This window comes from Temnothorax nylanderi, unplaced genomic scaffold (assembly GCF_030848795.1).
Source record: "Temnothorax nylanderi isolate EJ_2023f unplaced genomic scaffold, tnyl_v1.0 TNYL_tig0808_pilon, whole genome shotgun sequence".
Lineage (NCBI taxonomy): Eukaryota > Metazoa > Arthropoda > Insecta > Hymenoptera > Formicidae > Temnothorax > Temnothorax nylanderi.
In genome coordinates, this window is record NW_027249870.1 from 26,648 (window position 1) to 43,708 (window position 17,061).

Below are 17,061 nucleotides of genomic sequence, written 5' to 3' on the forward strand. Positions count from 1 at the left end.
CGCCTCTCTTCTTCCCCCCCCCTCTCTCTCTCTCTCTCTCTCTTTCTCTCTCTCTTTTAGCGTCACGAAAAAAATTAATGAATTTGTGTATGTACGATACGTGTTTTCAGGTAAAATTGTTAGAAAAATTACAAGGAATTACACGTCTCCCTTTCCTTTTTGTCCGCTTCTGTCACGCGGGTTCATTTTTCTTCTGCGGAATTTCCGTCTCGAAAGAGACGTGGGGAGAATTAAAGTGAGCTGGAGTACTCACGCGCGGTATGAGTGCGGCGCGGCGCTCAGATCAAAAGTTATTTTCTTCCTACGTAACGTTTATATGAAATATCGCCTTACAGTTCCTATCCACTTTCATTTCAGCGAGCCTGTGAGAAGGCTAAATGTATATGTTTAAACATATAAATATATTTATTCGCACGCCCGTTATTTCAACTTAAAACGGCGAGTTAATACTGCACATTATGTTATGGGTTTTCAATAATTCTTCTTTGGTGGAATAATTAAAATTAATTGCCACCACAATGGGTACCCCTTTTGACGTCAGTATGGCACTATTTTCATATCGCCGTTTGAAATATTTAACTTATTGATGACGTAACAGTCTGTTATCCTCGACCAAAATAATATTTTATATAGGTTTTAATTGTAAGAAACATCAAATTTACATTACGTCATTAGAAGCAGATATTAAGTAAATACAAGCATGTTGTTTACCAGTTTAAATAATGATCAAAATCATGTTTACCGTTCACCCGTCTTGCTCACGCACAGATGTGATCAAATAATATTTTAATTAAAAAGTTAATTAAATGAAATAATTTCTTCATGGTCCGTACCAAACATGTTGACGTCATAATTATTTTTTTGACAAAGTAACTTTGCATAACAATAACGCATTCCTGCAAATCAGTTCCGAAACGGACCCGTGCGATTCAAGTAGTACGGAGTAGAAAAAGAGTATGAGATTCGTATCTAGATAAAATATATATTATTTTTACATATAGATAAAATGTACATGAAATATCCTTCATATAATAATCTGTCATTCACGTTGTGAAAAATCGAGCGGCTCGACAGCACGCGATTTTTCGCGACGCGACACTGCGTTAAATGTATATGTACGATATAATGCAGCCTCGCCTTCGGTCCCGCTTTGCTTATTATCCGGAGTGATGCATTGCTTTTCTACAATGCGAACACATTCGCGGATTAGCTCGCGCCGCGCCGGGCCGCGCCGTGCCACGCCGTGTCGCGCCTTCGCCGCAAATACGACGGTGTACACACATCCACGCGTTGAACGTCCGTGTCCCGAGTCCCGACTCGCGAATACGATCGCAACAGAAGCGTGCAGCTCGACCTGTGCTCGTCCCGCCGATTATTCGTCGGCGGCAGTTGCCAACTTGCCAGTTGCACGGCGGGCGCCGACTAGCGCGGCCGCGCCAGTCCCGAATTCGCGCTCGCGCTTAAACATTGTGTTCACGTGTCCGGTTGCAGATTTACAATTTATACATTCGTGTCTGATTTTCGCGTTGATATCAGACACGAACTCCACGAAACATTCATCCTGAACGTACGAAAGAATATGTAAGAAATATGTATATCCGGAAACAGGCGCAACGTGGTTTAACATTGGTAGCAGTACGGACAGTGAAACTTCTCTTGGCCTCTTAATTTGCCTCTTAACTTGCAAGTTTATTATAAGTGCCGTCGTGGTATGTCGTCGCATATGTAGTTGCACTCTACTTTGAATTCATTACCTGCGTTGTACACGTGTCGTTCGCGCAAAGAATCGGAGCTATACAGAATGTATGTATATATAAGCATGCGGAAATTCCTTCTTGAAATGTTTTTAATAATACGATATCTAGTTAATAATTCGATTTTATACACATTTACTCCAACTCTCTCCTGCCATTATCTGTGCACGGAACATCAATAAATGAATTGTTCCATCCGATGGATAAAAATACGCAGTTGCAAATTCGGAATTCTTCTCATATTTGTAACTTATTGGCTAAAAGTTAAGTTTTATTTAAACGTTTTGCTTTTTTAAATCACATTTCTTTATATTTATATCATTTTATAATTAATTTATATGTCGTATTAATAATTTTTTATGTAAATACGTTTCTTCTATAAGAATGTAATTTATTAAATCTAACATTTGTGTTGAAAGAGAGACAACAAAGCCTTTCTTTTATTAAAACTTTTATATACCTTTCTGTTATCGTATAATGTTATCATAGTACAAATATAAGTGCTTCTATCAGCGCAGGGAGCCACTACGGCCAGCTATGGAAAGAAAACATTAATATCATAGATCTAAGAAATGAACAATATTGCATAAAGGATCGATCGTATCACGATATGTTGGGCATTTTGAATTTATTTAAATACGTACATATCAGTCCGTTACTTTTGAAATAATGTAGAAGCTAATTCATAGAAAACCACATAATTTTATCGCTGCGATACATATTCCCGGATTTATGTCAATTAAAAGATAATGTGAGCAAGAGAGAGAGAATGCCAAAAGTTGGATCAATTAAAGCACTGAGGATTTAGCTGGCAGTTCAAGAAGGAAATTCCGACAAAATGACTTTTACAGAGCGGAAGGTCGAATTACCGGGTCTGAATTATTTTACACTCGCCTCGTAATTGGCTTTCAGTTGGAATCGCGCGACATTATATCCACGTTTCGCCGACATTTCTGTCGTCGCGTCGTCGTACCGACGGATATCTCTTGGACCGTATATTTCCTCTGTTTTCTTCGAAATCCATCAGCCCGCAGTATTTCACGATTTCGGGGCGGACGAAAATGGATGGAAAAATTGTCGGCTACCCCGGGTAAAATCACGGGGTTGCATCTGCACTTCGTCTCGCCTTTCGTGCCGTCCCGGTAACAATAACAACGCACTGACGATAATGTATTGCGTTATCCCGGGTGATTATTTTCACTCGCGAACAAATTTTCGTGCACTCCCACGGTATTATGAAAAATTGTCACATTATTTTATCCTTGTTCTACGCGTAAATTATGTCGTGTAGAACCTGTTATCGCGTGAACAAACGCTTGCAAAAATTAATTAAATTGTTCGAACTTTAGCTTTGTTACGTTTCGTTTGTATTAATTTGTACTGACTTTTACACTTTGTCTGTGCCTTAAAAAACAAAAATATATAAAGTGTAAAGTTATATACCGTACATCAAAGTGTTTACAGTATTAGTAGTATTTACAAAATTGCCAAATATATTTTTATTTTTTTTTATACATTTCCAAACGGCCGACAGTATACGAAATAAGTTTTTGTTCCGATTTTCGTTCCTACAAAGGCAGCATCGCGCGCATCGACTTTGCGAAAAATCAAGCCGAACTAAAAACATTGATGATATCATAATTTTAAATTTTACTCGCTCCGCAGAAGAATATTTCGATCATACGCGTATTGCGCGAATCGAAAACATTATCGAGTTACTCAAACCCCGTCGCGAGTCGTATTTAATTACATTCGTACGGGCAAAAATGTTAATTAAACGCAAACTTTCCCGCCCCCGTGGCGAGGAAACGTAATTAAAATTTCGTCGACAAATCTCGCCGACGTGATTCGCGAAATATTTCCGCGCGGATCGGAATCGCCCCTCGCCCTCCCGTGCAGGGAGTCGCGATTTCCGCGGATTTTTTTCCAAGTTCCTCCCCGGTTGGGTTTTCAATATTTTCCCCGTTGCGAGCGCGGAGGGCGGAGCTTCCGCGTCGCGCGACGACGACGACGGCGGCGTCTCGGGCGATCTGCATTTCGAATCGACGCGCGTCCTACCTCGGATGCGATCGTAAAGGGGCAGCGTCAAGTTTTTCCGCGGTGAAATTGGGGACGCATCTGCGGCGCGCGTCTCGTCCGCGATGTTTCCCGCTTCTGACGCCCGCTCCGCTCGCGCACATCAACGCGGTATTCGCGCGCGAAAACACACACACCAGCCCAAGTATATACGTACACGTCAACAGGATACACAGCGCGGATATACAGACACACATACGCACATATACGTACACACGCGCGCGTACACGTTGACGCGGTGCACGTTGCAGCGCCGCGTTATTCCGCTGCCGCAGTTGCATTGCGAACGTCTGTGAAGGCGCACGCGAAGACGCGTCCGTCTGACGCGTGATCTCTCGGTACGTGGGTGGCTGGACTATATTTAAGCACTAACGATCCCGAGATTTATGCGCGAATATACAGGGTGCTCGGTAAAAGTGTGCAAACGGTGACAAGGTGATATCTTTGTATTGAATTTGCTCCTTTATTCGGAGTTAGTTTGTTCTCTCAGAAAGAGAGAAAATAATTGTTCAAGAGATGCAACTCCATTTTGCAATTTTTTAATTCTTTTTTTTTGTTACTAAATATTTCCTCGATTGATCTACTAGTCGAAAGAGAGTACTTTTGTTCATTTAATTTTTATTTATATAATTTATTATATTGATATAAGAATCCATTCGCGCTGTTGGTGCAAATTTTTTCGATCTTTATATAAATTCTCTTTCCGAAAATGTTGATTCCATGGTCGTCGAAGGATGTAATCTTATTACAATTTTATGCGTGTTGTGGAACACCTGGTATATCAATATCTTGGAACGACCAATACTGCAGCAAATACAAGGAAGCAATGTTGTGCGCGTAGATATAGATATCATTTCGGAACAAGCTGTAACTAAACGATGTCATTTGTTTTTTCGTTCCAAGATATTATTTATTGAATAAAAGTCTGTGTCCGCGATTCCGAATTGCACATCTCTCGACTTGTTAGATCTTTTAATCATACGACAGAAACTGTTGTCCCGGTGAAACATACAGTTACATATTTAGAGCTCGAAATGTGACCGTACGAAAATTTTATTCTTGTTGGAACACGCCGGTAAAATTAAACAGCCATGTCGAAGCGCGAAATTCGCTAATCTGATCCAGCAGCTCTTCTTATCTGCATAAAATATTACGACACATTACTTTAATATCCTACTAAAATCCTGAGCTTGACAACCATTTTTAGCAGTAAAATAAAACAAAGCATCAATTGCTCGCGTTTGTTAATTATGAATTTAAAAACAATGAGTTGTTATTACAATATAATGCGCAATATATAACCTTATATAAGTTAAAAAATAAAGCATCTGTTTATTAGACACTGTCTAATAGCTTAATGGAAACGTGATTTTGAAAAAGACGCTCACTATATGCCTGATCTAAAATTTTGATAGTTCGAGTTCGCGTTATCATTTTTGTTAATACCAGAGAATTTTTAACGGTTTTAATAAAACCATATCGATGTCAATATTTCGTGGTAAAATTTACGTTATGTTGTTGCGACGAATTTATTCTACTTCTCCGCTATACAGAAATGGGTACTGATACTATCGCGCGTATCATAATTAATCCCAAGTGCATGAATTTAATGATAATTTTGTGGTTATACAATATGATTAGACTCGAGTAAATTGGACGAATTCACACGTACCTACGGTTCGATATAATGGCACGATAGTATTGTTATCGCGTCTCTTCCGCGACAGATAGCGAGCGTTGATTTTCGGTTATTTTACATAAAGACATATTCTGTTCGAGATAACGATAATAATTCAACTACCGTCCCGGCGCGCTGCAAATTAAGTCACGATGAGAGACTGGATTACCCAACTTCGCGAACGTGAGAATCCCCTTATGTCCTCCGTTCTCTTTCTGATATTAACAAAACGATAACGCGAACTCGAACTATCAAAGTTTTAGATCAGGCACAATGAACGTCTTCTTCAAAATTCATTATGCTATTAGACGGTGTCTAATATCGAATAAACAGATATACGTGACGCTTTATTTTTTACTTATACAACACGATGTAAATATAATAATAATAATAATATTCGAGATATGTTTTACACGATTTTTATAATATATAATCGTGTGCAGATTGTTTTTCCCTCAAAAACATTTGCCTTTTCGAAATAGAGAAATTCTGGCAAAATGTAACGAGTAAACTGTTAGTTGAAAATTAGCGAGTATGACTTAAGTGGAGATTAGTGTATTAAACAAGTAATATCACATTCCAACAATATTTAATGCCAAGTTAATTCCTACTAATTCCTCGATCTTGTACACTATATTCCCCAGCGGTTTATCCCTCGGAACAAATGTTCGTTTTGTGTTGGCTCGTGCTTGTTGCAGGGAAGAGAGAAAGAGATAGACGCATACATATATCTTCTAAATTTACCGGTAGTTAGGTTACACAAATTTTATTTAAAGTACTAGCGAATAAAATTGAGATATTATATTATCTTCCAATTCAACTTTATAAATAAACATAAATAAATTCAAGAGCAATTTATTCTAAATTACTAGGCACACATGTTTAGTGTACATTAAGTGTAATAATATGCACTTTTTCGTTCAATTATATGTTTCACGTTGTCTGACGTTGAACGGAAAAAAGAACTTAATTTAAAGGCCCATTTTTATAATATTTTTTACGCACGCTCGTAAATTATGTAATTTACAAGCGAACGCTGAAGTTGTGCTTGTAGCAAAATTCCGAAGATTATGTTAATGGTCCTCGACAAAACACAAAATTACATCTAATAATACTTTTACTTTTATACGTTTACGGAGGAAGGATAATGGGATAGCGTGCGGTTGTGCGATCGAATTAAGTCAAATTACGGGAAACACGGGTTCGACGCGGATAGCAATTTCGTATTATAATATAAAAATATAATGATTATCGGTTTGGCAGGGCTTGTAATACACAAAAAATACAGAGTGCTGTCGAAGCGATGACCTCGACAATTTAATTTAATCTGATCGCGTAAATGCTATCTCACCGCATCCATTAGAGAACTTTGCAGTCTCCCGCCGGAGTCCTCTCTCTCTCCTCGGAGTATTCACATTATTTCACAAAGATTTTCCTGTCTGAAAAGGAAGCGGAAGACGGTAGAGACAGTACCGCGAAAACGGGATCGGCGAACGCGCGCGCGTTCGTGAATCTTGTATTAAATTTCTATATATTAATATTCTTTAAGGGGATGCTGGAGCCGTCTGTATTACCGGCATTTTGTAGTCGGCACGTAGCGTCGTTAATATTTGACAGAATTAAAAATCCTTCTCCAGAATTGCAGTACATACATTAATGATTCAGGGGAACTCCGATTTTATATAGAAAACGAGAAAAAATTACGGAAGTACAGATTTCCTTATCTACTTTTATCCCAATATGGCGTCTCGAGTAGCGGCGAGCTGTCAGCTCGTCACAAGATGTATTTCATATAAGAGATATACCATTGGTACGAACGCGAAAACAAGTTCCCCTGCATTGCACAACAATAAAAACATCGATAAACCCCCCAAATCAAGATTTGAAGCGTAATATAAAAGTATAATGTCGAGGTGTATCGTGCGTATGTATGCGTGCATTATGGATAAGAGTAGAGCGCAAAATAGCAGGAGATTAGTTCCGAGATATTCGGATAGAGGCGTTGATGGCATGAACCGCATGCACGCACGCACGGTCGCACGCACGCACGCACGCACACACTCAGAGATGAGTGTAGAGGACGAGGGGTAAGAAGTGTGAGGTGAGGTTATACATCTGTCACCATCTGTCACTATCATAGCAAATGTGTTTTTTAGTATTTATTAGTAAGTGAATGTGTTGCATACTGTGTTTACGCGAACGTTACTTCTGTAGTAACTTACGATAATTCACTCCGCGTAAACGCAGAGACCCCCGTTTACGTGGAGTAATTATCATATGTTACTATAGAATAACGCCGTTGACGCAGAGTGAATTATCGTAAGTTACTACAGAAGTAACGTTCGCGTAAACACAGTAAGCAACACATTCACTTACTAAATACTGAAAAACACATTTGCTATGATAGTGACAGATGGTGACAGATGTACCTCACCTCACACTTCTTACCCCTCGTCCTCTACAGTTACTTACTATCGTAAGAAGTAACGCTCGCGTAAACGTACTACGTAGTAACAATAAGTGTGTAATTGCATATTATTTTTAGGCTATATTTATATATTTATACATTGGCTGCATTCCGATATTCATTGTCAGTACTGAATATCTATATTTTTCTATATTTTACGTTACGTATACTAAAGATTTTCAGTACTGACAGTTATTGACAGTAAATATCGGAATGCAGCCTATATGTTGTCTATATAAGCATGTGCATTGACTAGTAAGTGCATATGTATTAGTGAAAGCATCATTTTTTTGTTATATGTACTTATACATATATTATTAATAAATACATATTGTGTAACTAGTAAGTATAGGTATGTGTCACAGTACATGTGTGAATGCATAATTTTTCTGCTATACTTATATGTATGTTATCAATATATATGTGCACACATTGATTAGTAAGTATACATGTCATACTAATTGTATCAATTCAGTAAACGTTTATACTTACTATTTACTAGTCAATGTATGCACATACATATTGATAATATATAATATAAATGTATAGCAGAAAGATTATGCATTCACATATTTACTGTAACATATACACTTACTACTCAATGTATACACATACTTATTGATAGTATATATAAGTATAGCAGACAATTTATGCATTCATACCATATATACCGTAACTCAACATATGTACATTTAGGGTATACATGTGCACAAGAAAATAGACCAATCCATTTCTTTACACATATACTTATGCACCTATGCAAGTTTGCCTAGGCCCTAAAGGTCAATCCAGATAAGAAAATAGACCAATCCATTTCTTTACACATATACTTATGCACCTATGCAAGTTTGCCTAGGCCCTAAAGGTCAATCCAGACAAACTTGCATAGGTGCATAAGTATATGTGTAAAGAAATGGATTGGTCTATTTTCTTGTGCACATGTATACCCTAAATGTACATATGTGAGTTACGGTATATATGGTATGAATGCATAAATTGTCTGCTATACTTATATATACAATCAATAAGTATGTGTATACATTGAGTAGTAAGTGTATATGTTACAGTAAATATGTAAATGCATAATCTTTCTGCTATACATTTATATTATATTATCAATATGTATGCACCTATGCAAGTTTGTCTAGGCCCTAAAGGTCAATCCAGACAAACTTGCATAGGTGCATAAGCATATGCATAAAGAAATGGATTGGTCTATTTCCTTATCCACATGTATATGGACCAATCAATTTCCTTATGCTTATGTTTATGCGCTATGCAAGTTTGTCTGGATAGACCTTTACTATTCAATGTATGCACATACATATTGATAATATAATATAAATGTATAGCAGAAAGATTATGCATTCACATATTTACTGTAACATATACACTTACTACTCAATGTATACACATACTTATTGATTGTATATATAAGTATAGCAGACAATTTATGCATTCATACCATATATACCGTAACTCAACATATGTACATTTAGGGTATACGTGTGCACAAGAAAATAGACCAATCCATTTCTTTACACATATACTTATGCACCTATGCAAGTTTGCCTAGGCCCTAAAGGTCAATCCAGATAAGAAAATAGACCAATCCATTTCTTTACACATATACTTATGCACCTATGCAAGTTTGCCTAGGTCCTAAAGGTCAATCCAGACAAACTTGCATAGGTGCATAAGTATATGTGTAAAGAAATGGATTGGTCTATTTTCTTGTGCACATGTATACCCTAAATGTACATATGTGAGTTACGGTATATATGGTATGAATGCATAAATTGTCTGCTATACTTATATATACTATCAATAAGTATGTGTATACATTGAGTAGTAAGTGTATATGTTACAGTAAATATGTGAATGCATAATCTTTCTGCTATACATTTATATTATATTATCAATATGTATGCACCTATGCAAGTTTGTCTAGGCCCTAAAGGCCATCGCACACAAAATTGCATAAACTGCATATGCATAGCATAAGACCGCTAAACCAATGAGCATCTAGCATAAAGTCGCCATATTGATTTACATAAGATGCTCATTGGTCCAGCGGTTTTATGCTATGCTTATGCAGCCTATGCAATTTTGTGTGCGATGGCCTTAAAGGTCAATCCAGACAAACTTGCATAGGTGCATAAGCATATGCATAAAGAAATGGATTGGTCAATTTCCTTATGCACATGTATATGGACCAATCAATTTCCTTATGCTTATGTTTATACGCTATGCAAGTTTGTCTGGATAGACCTTTACTATTCAATGTATGCACATACATATTGATAATATCATATAAGTATATAGCAGAACAATTTACATTCAACATTTACTGTAACACATACACTTACTAGTCAATGTATACACATACTTATTGATAATATTATATAAAATTATAGCAGAAAAATTATGCATTTACACATTTACTATAATATGCCGTGCCAACAGTGGCACAGATCGATATAAATGTCGCGATTTTACTTTTATGTCATTGAGTCTTCCACGCGGTTCTGTTCGCGTTAAATTACACAGTCAAAACGCTAATAAAAAATGCTGGAAATATTTAATTACTTTCTTACCACATATTTATAAGAAAATATTTATACAAAAAATGAGATAAGACATCTTATAAAATGTAATACCTTTAGTACAATGAACAGCGTATGTACATTGTAAGAAAGTAAATAAATATTTTAAACATTTTTTATACTAGCGTTTTGGGCTCTATGATTTGACGCGAACTGAACCGCGTGGAAGACTCAAGGGCGTATAAGTAAAATCGCGACATTTATATTTACGTTGAAGGAGGACAGGAACCAGGAAAAGAAATATATTTTGTTTATATTTTTTCTTTTTATGTATTTCAGTATGTCTTATAAGAAATCTTATAAAAAAAGGAGTTTTCAGATTAAAATGCACGTGGAAATTGCAAAATAAATTTATGAACGACTTATTTGGGAAATAATATTCCTTGCAGTACAGACGGTGGTGCGGCCACATATTCTTGTGGTACAGTCGTTGCCGGCACATTTCCTTGCGGAACAAGCGGTGCAAAATATCCTTGCAGTACAGGCGAAGCGGGCCCATATCTTTGCGGCGCAGTCGTTGCCGGCCCATTTCCTTGCGGTGCAGTCGTTGTCGGCCGATATCCTTGCGGTGCAGTCGTTGCTGATGGCCCATATCCTTGCGGTGCAGTCATTGCCAGCACATAACCTTGCGGTGCAGGCCGATCCATTGCAAGCCGGTTGGCTTGCTGTCGCTGTTTCTTCTTCTCCTTTTGGAGAAATCTGTGAAAAGCCTGTTTTATTTGCTGAAAAATTAAAATTATTATTAATATATTTTTTATAAAAATTAAAATTATTATTTATATATTATAAATTTAATAAAAGTAAACAATGATACTAACGTTTCGACCTCGTGGTGCGGACACGTATCCTTGCGATGTACTTGCCGGCCCATATCTTTGCGGTACAGTCGTTGTCGGCCCATATATTTGCGGTGCAGGCGATAGCAGCCCATAACCTTGCTGTGCAGTCGTTGCCGGCCCATATCTTTGCGGTACAGTCGTTGCCGGCCCATATATTTGCGGTGCAGGCGGTAGCAGCCCATAACCTTGCTGTGCAGTCGTTGCCGGCCCATATATTTGCGGTGCAGGCGGTAGCGGCCCATAACCTTGTGGTGCAGTCGTTGCCGGCCCATATATTTGCGGTGTAGTCGTTGCTGGCCCATATATTTGCGGTGCAGTCGTTGCCGGCCCATAATAACCTTGCGGTGCAGTCGCCGGCCCATAACCTTGCGGTGCAGTCGTTGCCGGCCCATATTCTTGAGGTGCAGGCGGTAGCGGCCCATATCCTTGCGGTGCAGTCGTTGCCGGCCCATAATAACCTTGCGGTGCAGTCGCCGGCCCATAATTTTGCGGTGCAGTCGTTGCCGGCCCATAACCTTGCGGTGCAGTCGTTGCCGGCCCATATTCTTGAGGTGCAGGCGGTAGCGGGCCATATCCTTGCGGTGCAGTCGTTGCCGGCCCATAACCTTGCGGTGCAGCCGTTGCCGGCCCATATTCTTGAGGTGCAGGCGGTAGCGGCCCATATCCTTGCGGTGCAGTCGTTGCCGGCCCATGATAACCTTGCGGTGCAGTCGCCGGCCCATAATTTTGCGGTGCAGTCGTTGCCGGCCCATAACCTTGCGATGCAGTCGTTGCCGGCCCATATTCTTTAGGTGCAGGCGGTAGCGGGCCATATCCTTGCGGTGCAGTCGTTGCCGGCCCATAACCTTGCGGTGCAGCCGTTGCCGGCCCATATTCTTGAGGTGCAGGCGGTAGCGGCCCATATCCTTGCGGTGCAGTCGTTGCCGGCCCATGATAACCTTGCGGTGCAGTCGCCGGCCCATAATTTTGCGGTGCAGTCGTTGCCGGCCCATAACCTTGCGGGGCAGTCGTTGCCGGCCCATATTCTTTAGGTGCAGGCGGTAGCGGCGCCGTCGCTACTGCCGTCTTTTCGGGTTCCGTCTTCTCTCGCGCCGGTAACAATTGAGTCACTGTGTCCGTCCTCGGCGTCCTCTCTCTTGCCGTCCCACCTTGCGGTGCAGTCGTTGCCGGCCCATATTCTTGCGATGCAGGCGGTAGCAGCGCCTTCGCTACCGTCTTCTCTCGCGCCGGTACCAATTCCGCTGTGGCCGTCTTCGGCGTCCTCACTTGCGCCCGTGGCTTGTCCGTCGCTGTGGCCGTCCTCGGCGTCTTCTCTTGCGTCGACAGCGGTTCCGTCGCTGTCGTCTTCTCTCGCGCCGATGAATCCGGCGAATAGCGCGCCGGTTCGCTTCTGGCTAAAAAATAAAACATATTTTATAATTTCACTTATATATATAGATGGCTACGATACAAACACTGCAAATTCTTTGGCCCGTATTTTCAGTTCACTTTTATCGATATAAGCGCGCTTTATTTCTGAGATGCTATACTTTACGTTACATATATGTTGTAAATCCAAAAATCAAATGGTAGTAGCTTTATTTCTCCCTAACAAAATAATTGACAAAATTGCGTTACCTAACTCAACCCAAGTGATATGTATTAAAAAAAAAGTGAATTGTACACCAATTGCAAAGAAAATATATAATTGCTTTGAAAAATAATAGTTGTGCAACTACTTTTATAAAATAAAACTCAAGTATTACGTATCTTTGTATTCTTATTCAAGGATCTTCTCATTCCAACTCAAGCTTTAATTTTTTAACAAAATTCTAATATTACAAAAAATCATTTTAAATTACAAAGAATTAAAGCGATAACAGTACAAAATAAAAATATTTAATATAAATTTTTCTTGTACAAAAACTTGGCGCTGCTAGACCTTGACATTTAATAAAGTATTAAAATTTTAATTGAATTTAATAAAACACAAAATTTTTGATCGAATGAAAAAGTAATAAACATAATTTAGGTAAGTATGCAGCGGGAGTAAAAAAGCAGCGCCAAGTTCTTTGTCAAGAAAAATTTATTTATTTTATTTTAATTTAATATTTTTATTTCAGTTTTTGGAGGTGATCGATTAAAATGGGACACTCTGTATACGTAATATATGTGCATATAAATACGATAGATTTTTCAGAAAAATAGTGCCCGTCAAACGTGCATAGATACAGATCTCTTTTTCGTTCTCTAGCAACTTTTATAAGACAGCATATACGTATGCGTGCGATTTTGGATACACCTTCCTTCTTAGAGTCTGTTCACACGAGGCGATTTTCGCGCGGTTACGCTGCCGCGCGTGGCCGCGCGTTATCGCGAGGCGAGGTGCGACAACGCGCGTACGCGAAACGGCGCGACGATGAGCGTCTACGATACGCTTTGCGGCATTTTAGATCTTTGGCACGCCGCGCCGTCGCGCGTACGCCGTTTCGCGTGCGCGCGTGTCGCACCTCGCCTCGCGACAGCGCGCGGTTCGTGCAAACGTTAAAGCCCCTTGCACAATGCCAGGCAACAGGCAATAGGAACAGGAAATAACAACAAAATCGTTAATTACAACCTAAAAAATTCGAATGCTATGATTGGTTGGCAACAGGCAATAGGCACAGAATTTCCAACGTGACGAAAACTCTGTGTCTGTTGCCTGTGTCACTGTTTATTCTGCATTTATACATGATTTCTGATTTCTATTCCCTGTTCCTATTGCCTGTTGCCTGGCATTGTGCAAGGGGCTTAACGCGCGGCCGCAATCGCGCTGCAACCGCGCGGCAGAAACGCCTCGTGTGAACAAGTTTCCTGCCGTCAATGTTATGTGCTTTGACTCTAACACCGCGCTGAACATACTGACTGCACTGAGCGCAGTACGCACACGTACATATATAGATATGTCGACTGGAATGAATTTACTCGCTGGTTGATAATATACTCGCAACCGCGTAAAGATACACGGTCTCGCTTCGCGTGTACTTGATGTAAGACACTACCGTATCTCTTGACTATAGCATTTCAGATATAAAAGCGCGCTTTCGATAAAAATGAATACGAACCATAGTATTGGGGACGGGCACGATGACCAATATGGCGGGAATGAGCCGGCTCATTTCTATGACCCGTATTCACTTTTATCAAAAGCGCGCTTTTATTTCTGAAGTGCTATAGCATATGTAACGCGAACTATCGATGAAAGTGAACTGGGGGCCTATTAAGGAGGGTCCACATTATCGAGCAGAACCGCGAGCCGAACTTCGCCACGAACCGACATTATCGAGCCGACAAAGTTTGGCTCGATAATGTGGACGCATGATCGGTTCGCGGCGAAGTTCGGCTCGCGGTTCTGCTCGATAATGTGGACCCTCCTTTACGTATGTACCTTGAAACGAAGTAATAAAAATTCGAAAAGTAAACAGTTACTACATTTCGGCCAATAAAATCGTACATATTGAATTCTCTCACTTTTCGCATTTTCACCTTGTTTCAAGATACGTAATAGGCCTCCTGAGCCTTTGAAACGTGCTTCTACTCGTTTCTAGAAAGGAAAAGAATGCTTCAAAGCGTTCTTCTACTCTCTAGAAACGAGTAGAAGCACATATTTACAATATATAAATACACACACACACACACACACACACACACACACACACACACACACACACACGTGCCGGCCCGACCCGCTGCCTGCACACACACACACGCGCGCGCGCGCGCGCGCGCGCGTGTGTGTGTGTGTGTGTGTGTGTGTGTGTGTGTGTGTGTGTATGTATACATATCTATATATTATATAAATGTATATATTTATATGTACTTACGTCTTCGTAATCCTTTCCTTGTGCTCATGATGGTATCCCAGGGAACGAGGCACGAGACACACGAGACACGATCCGCACCCCCGCACTTCTTCTTACTTACAATTAGTGACAAAGGCCTAGTTTACACCGATCACTTGATACGCGTATTAAATAGTAAATAACTAGTAAATTAGTTTGATTATTGGCTGATTAGCTCAAATATAGGGGAGAGTGGGGTAATTGAGAACGGCGGGTAATTGGGAACAGCTAGGATAAGTAATACATCCCCCCGCACTACACCGTCCCGAACCTATTCAACGGCTGCATGCAGCCTGCATGTATTACTTATCCTAGCTGTTCCCAATTACCCGCCGTTCTCAATTATTCCACTCTCCCCTACTATTCGATACGCGTATCAAGAGATCGGTGTAAACTAGACCAATCACTCGCGAATCACTCACAGAGCGTCTTCCCTACGATCCGCACCCGTAGAGCTCGCACCCGCAGTCCGCACTAATCCGCGACACGATGAGCCACGATTGCCACGAAAAATAACAAATGAGACGCGGTGTCGCGATCACGGCCGGGCCCGGCCCGCTGCTTGCACGTGTGAAGGAATGGCGCACACAAGCGAGCAGCCATGTACGTGTGCGTCCAGCGCTCGCCTGGAGCCCGATTCTCGAATCGTTTTCATGAAACTCGCATGCGAAATTCAATGCTTTTCAAATAGAAAGTCGCATACGAAAATCATTAGGGCAGGCTCGAGAATTTTGATAATAAAAAAAAATTGTTAATTAAATAAATGTTTTAATTACATTGAAATATTTATTCGGTAAAAGATACAGTAATGAAATAAATTAAAAAAATAGAAAATACGTATATAAAAATCCGCTCTTGACCAATAAGTACCCTTTTTTTTTGGACAAAAACAAATATATCTATTATATTATTTTAGAAAGATGACTTATTAGTAACACAAGATAAGTGAAATTATATGTCAATTGCTTTGGATAAATTATTTTGATTGCGTATATACTTTTTACTTTTATAATAGTAAACACACGTAGTAAAATGAAAGAAGAAAATGTTTATTTTGCAATAATATAATTTATTCTGTTGTGAATCTCTTTTGTAAATTGACAACGAACATATATTGTTGCTCAACAGAAACCGCGAGAAACCGTGATCTCTGCCGTCAAGAGGACATTTAGGGAAATGTTTTCTTAAATATTATATAATATATAATATAAAAAAAAGAATTTTTTATACATTTCCAAAGAATGTAGGTACAACAGAGGATAAACATAAAATAGAGATATAAGATACATATGAAATATAAAAGATTACAAAAAAACAGAACATAGAAAGAACTTTACACAATTTACACTTTACAGTATTTGAAACAAAATTGTTTATATAAAACAATATATAAAAAAATTATAAGTCTATATACAATATATGCATGCATACACTTGATGATTTATAAAAGTCTGCATGCATATACACACACACACACACACACACACACACACACACAGTTCTATCTACATTCTTTGGAAATGTATAAAATTATTTTTTTAATATTACATTAACATTATTATATATCATATAACTCGAACAAAATCCTTTACTTGAACCATATATAATATAATATTGAAGAAAACATTTCCCTAAATTTATCTCTTGATGGCAAAGATCACCGGTTTTTGGAGGTTTCTATTGAGCAACAATATGTTCATTGTCAATTCACAAAAGAGATTTACAATAGAATAATTTATACAATTGCAAAATATTTTTTTTCTTCTCTTATTTTACTACGT

At 39.2% G+C, this 17,061-nt stretch overlaps 1 protein-coding gene across 1 annotated transcript; it reads right to left on the reverse strand.

Moving 5' to 3' along the window:
* Window positions 1-10,826: 10,826 nt before the first annotated feature.
* LOC139785462 (uncharacterized) lies at window positions 10,827-16,545 on the reverse strand. The gene is made up of 4 exons (XM_071724622.1): window positions 15,703-16,545; window positions 15,263-15,395; window positions 11,400-12,814; window positions 10,827-11,303 (listed from the first exon to the last, which is right to left on the reverse strand). Exons 2-4 carry the CDS (start codon window positions 15,288-15,290, stop codon window positions 10,944-10,946), a joined length of 1,803 nt encoding a protein of 600 aa, XP_071580723.1. The 5' UTR covers window positions 15,291-15,395; window positions 15,703-16,545; the 3' UTR covers window positions 10,827-10,943.
* Window positions 16,546-17,061: the final 516 nt, after the last annotated feature.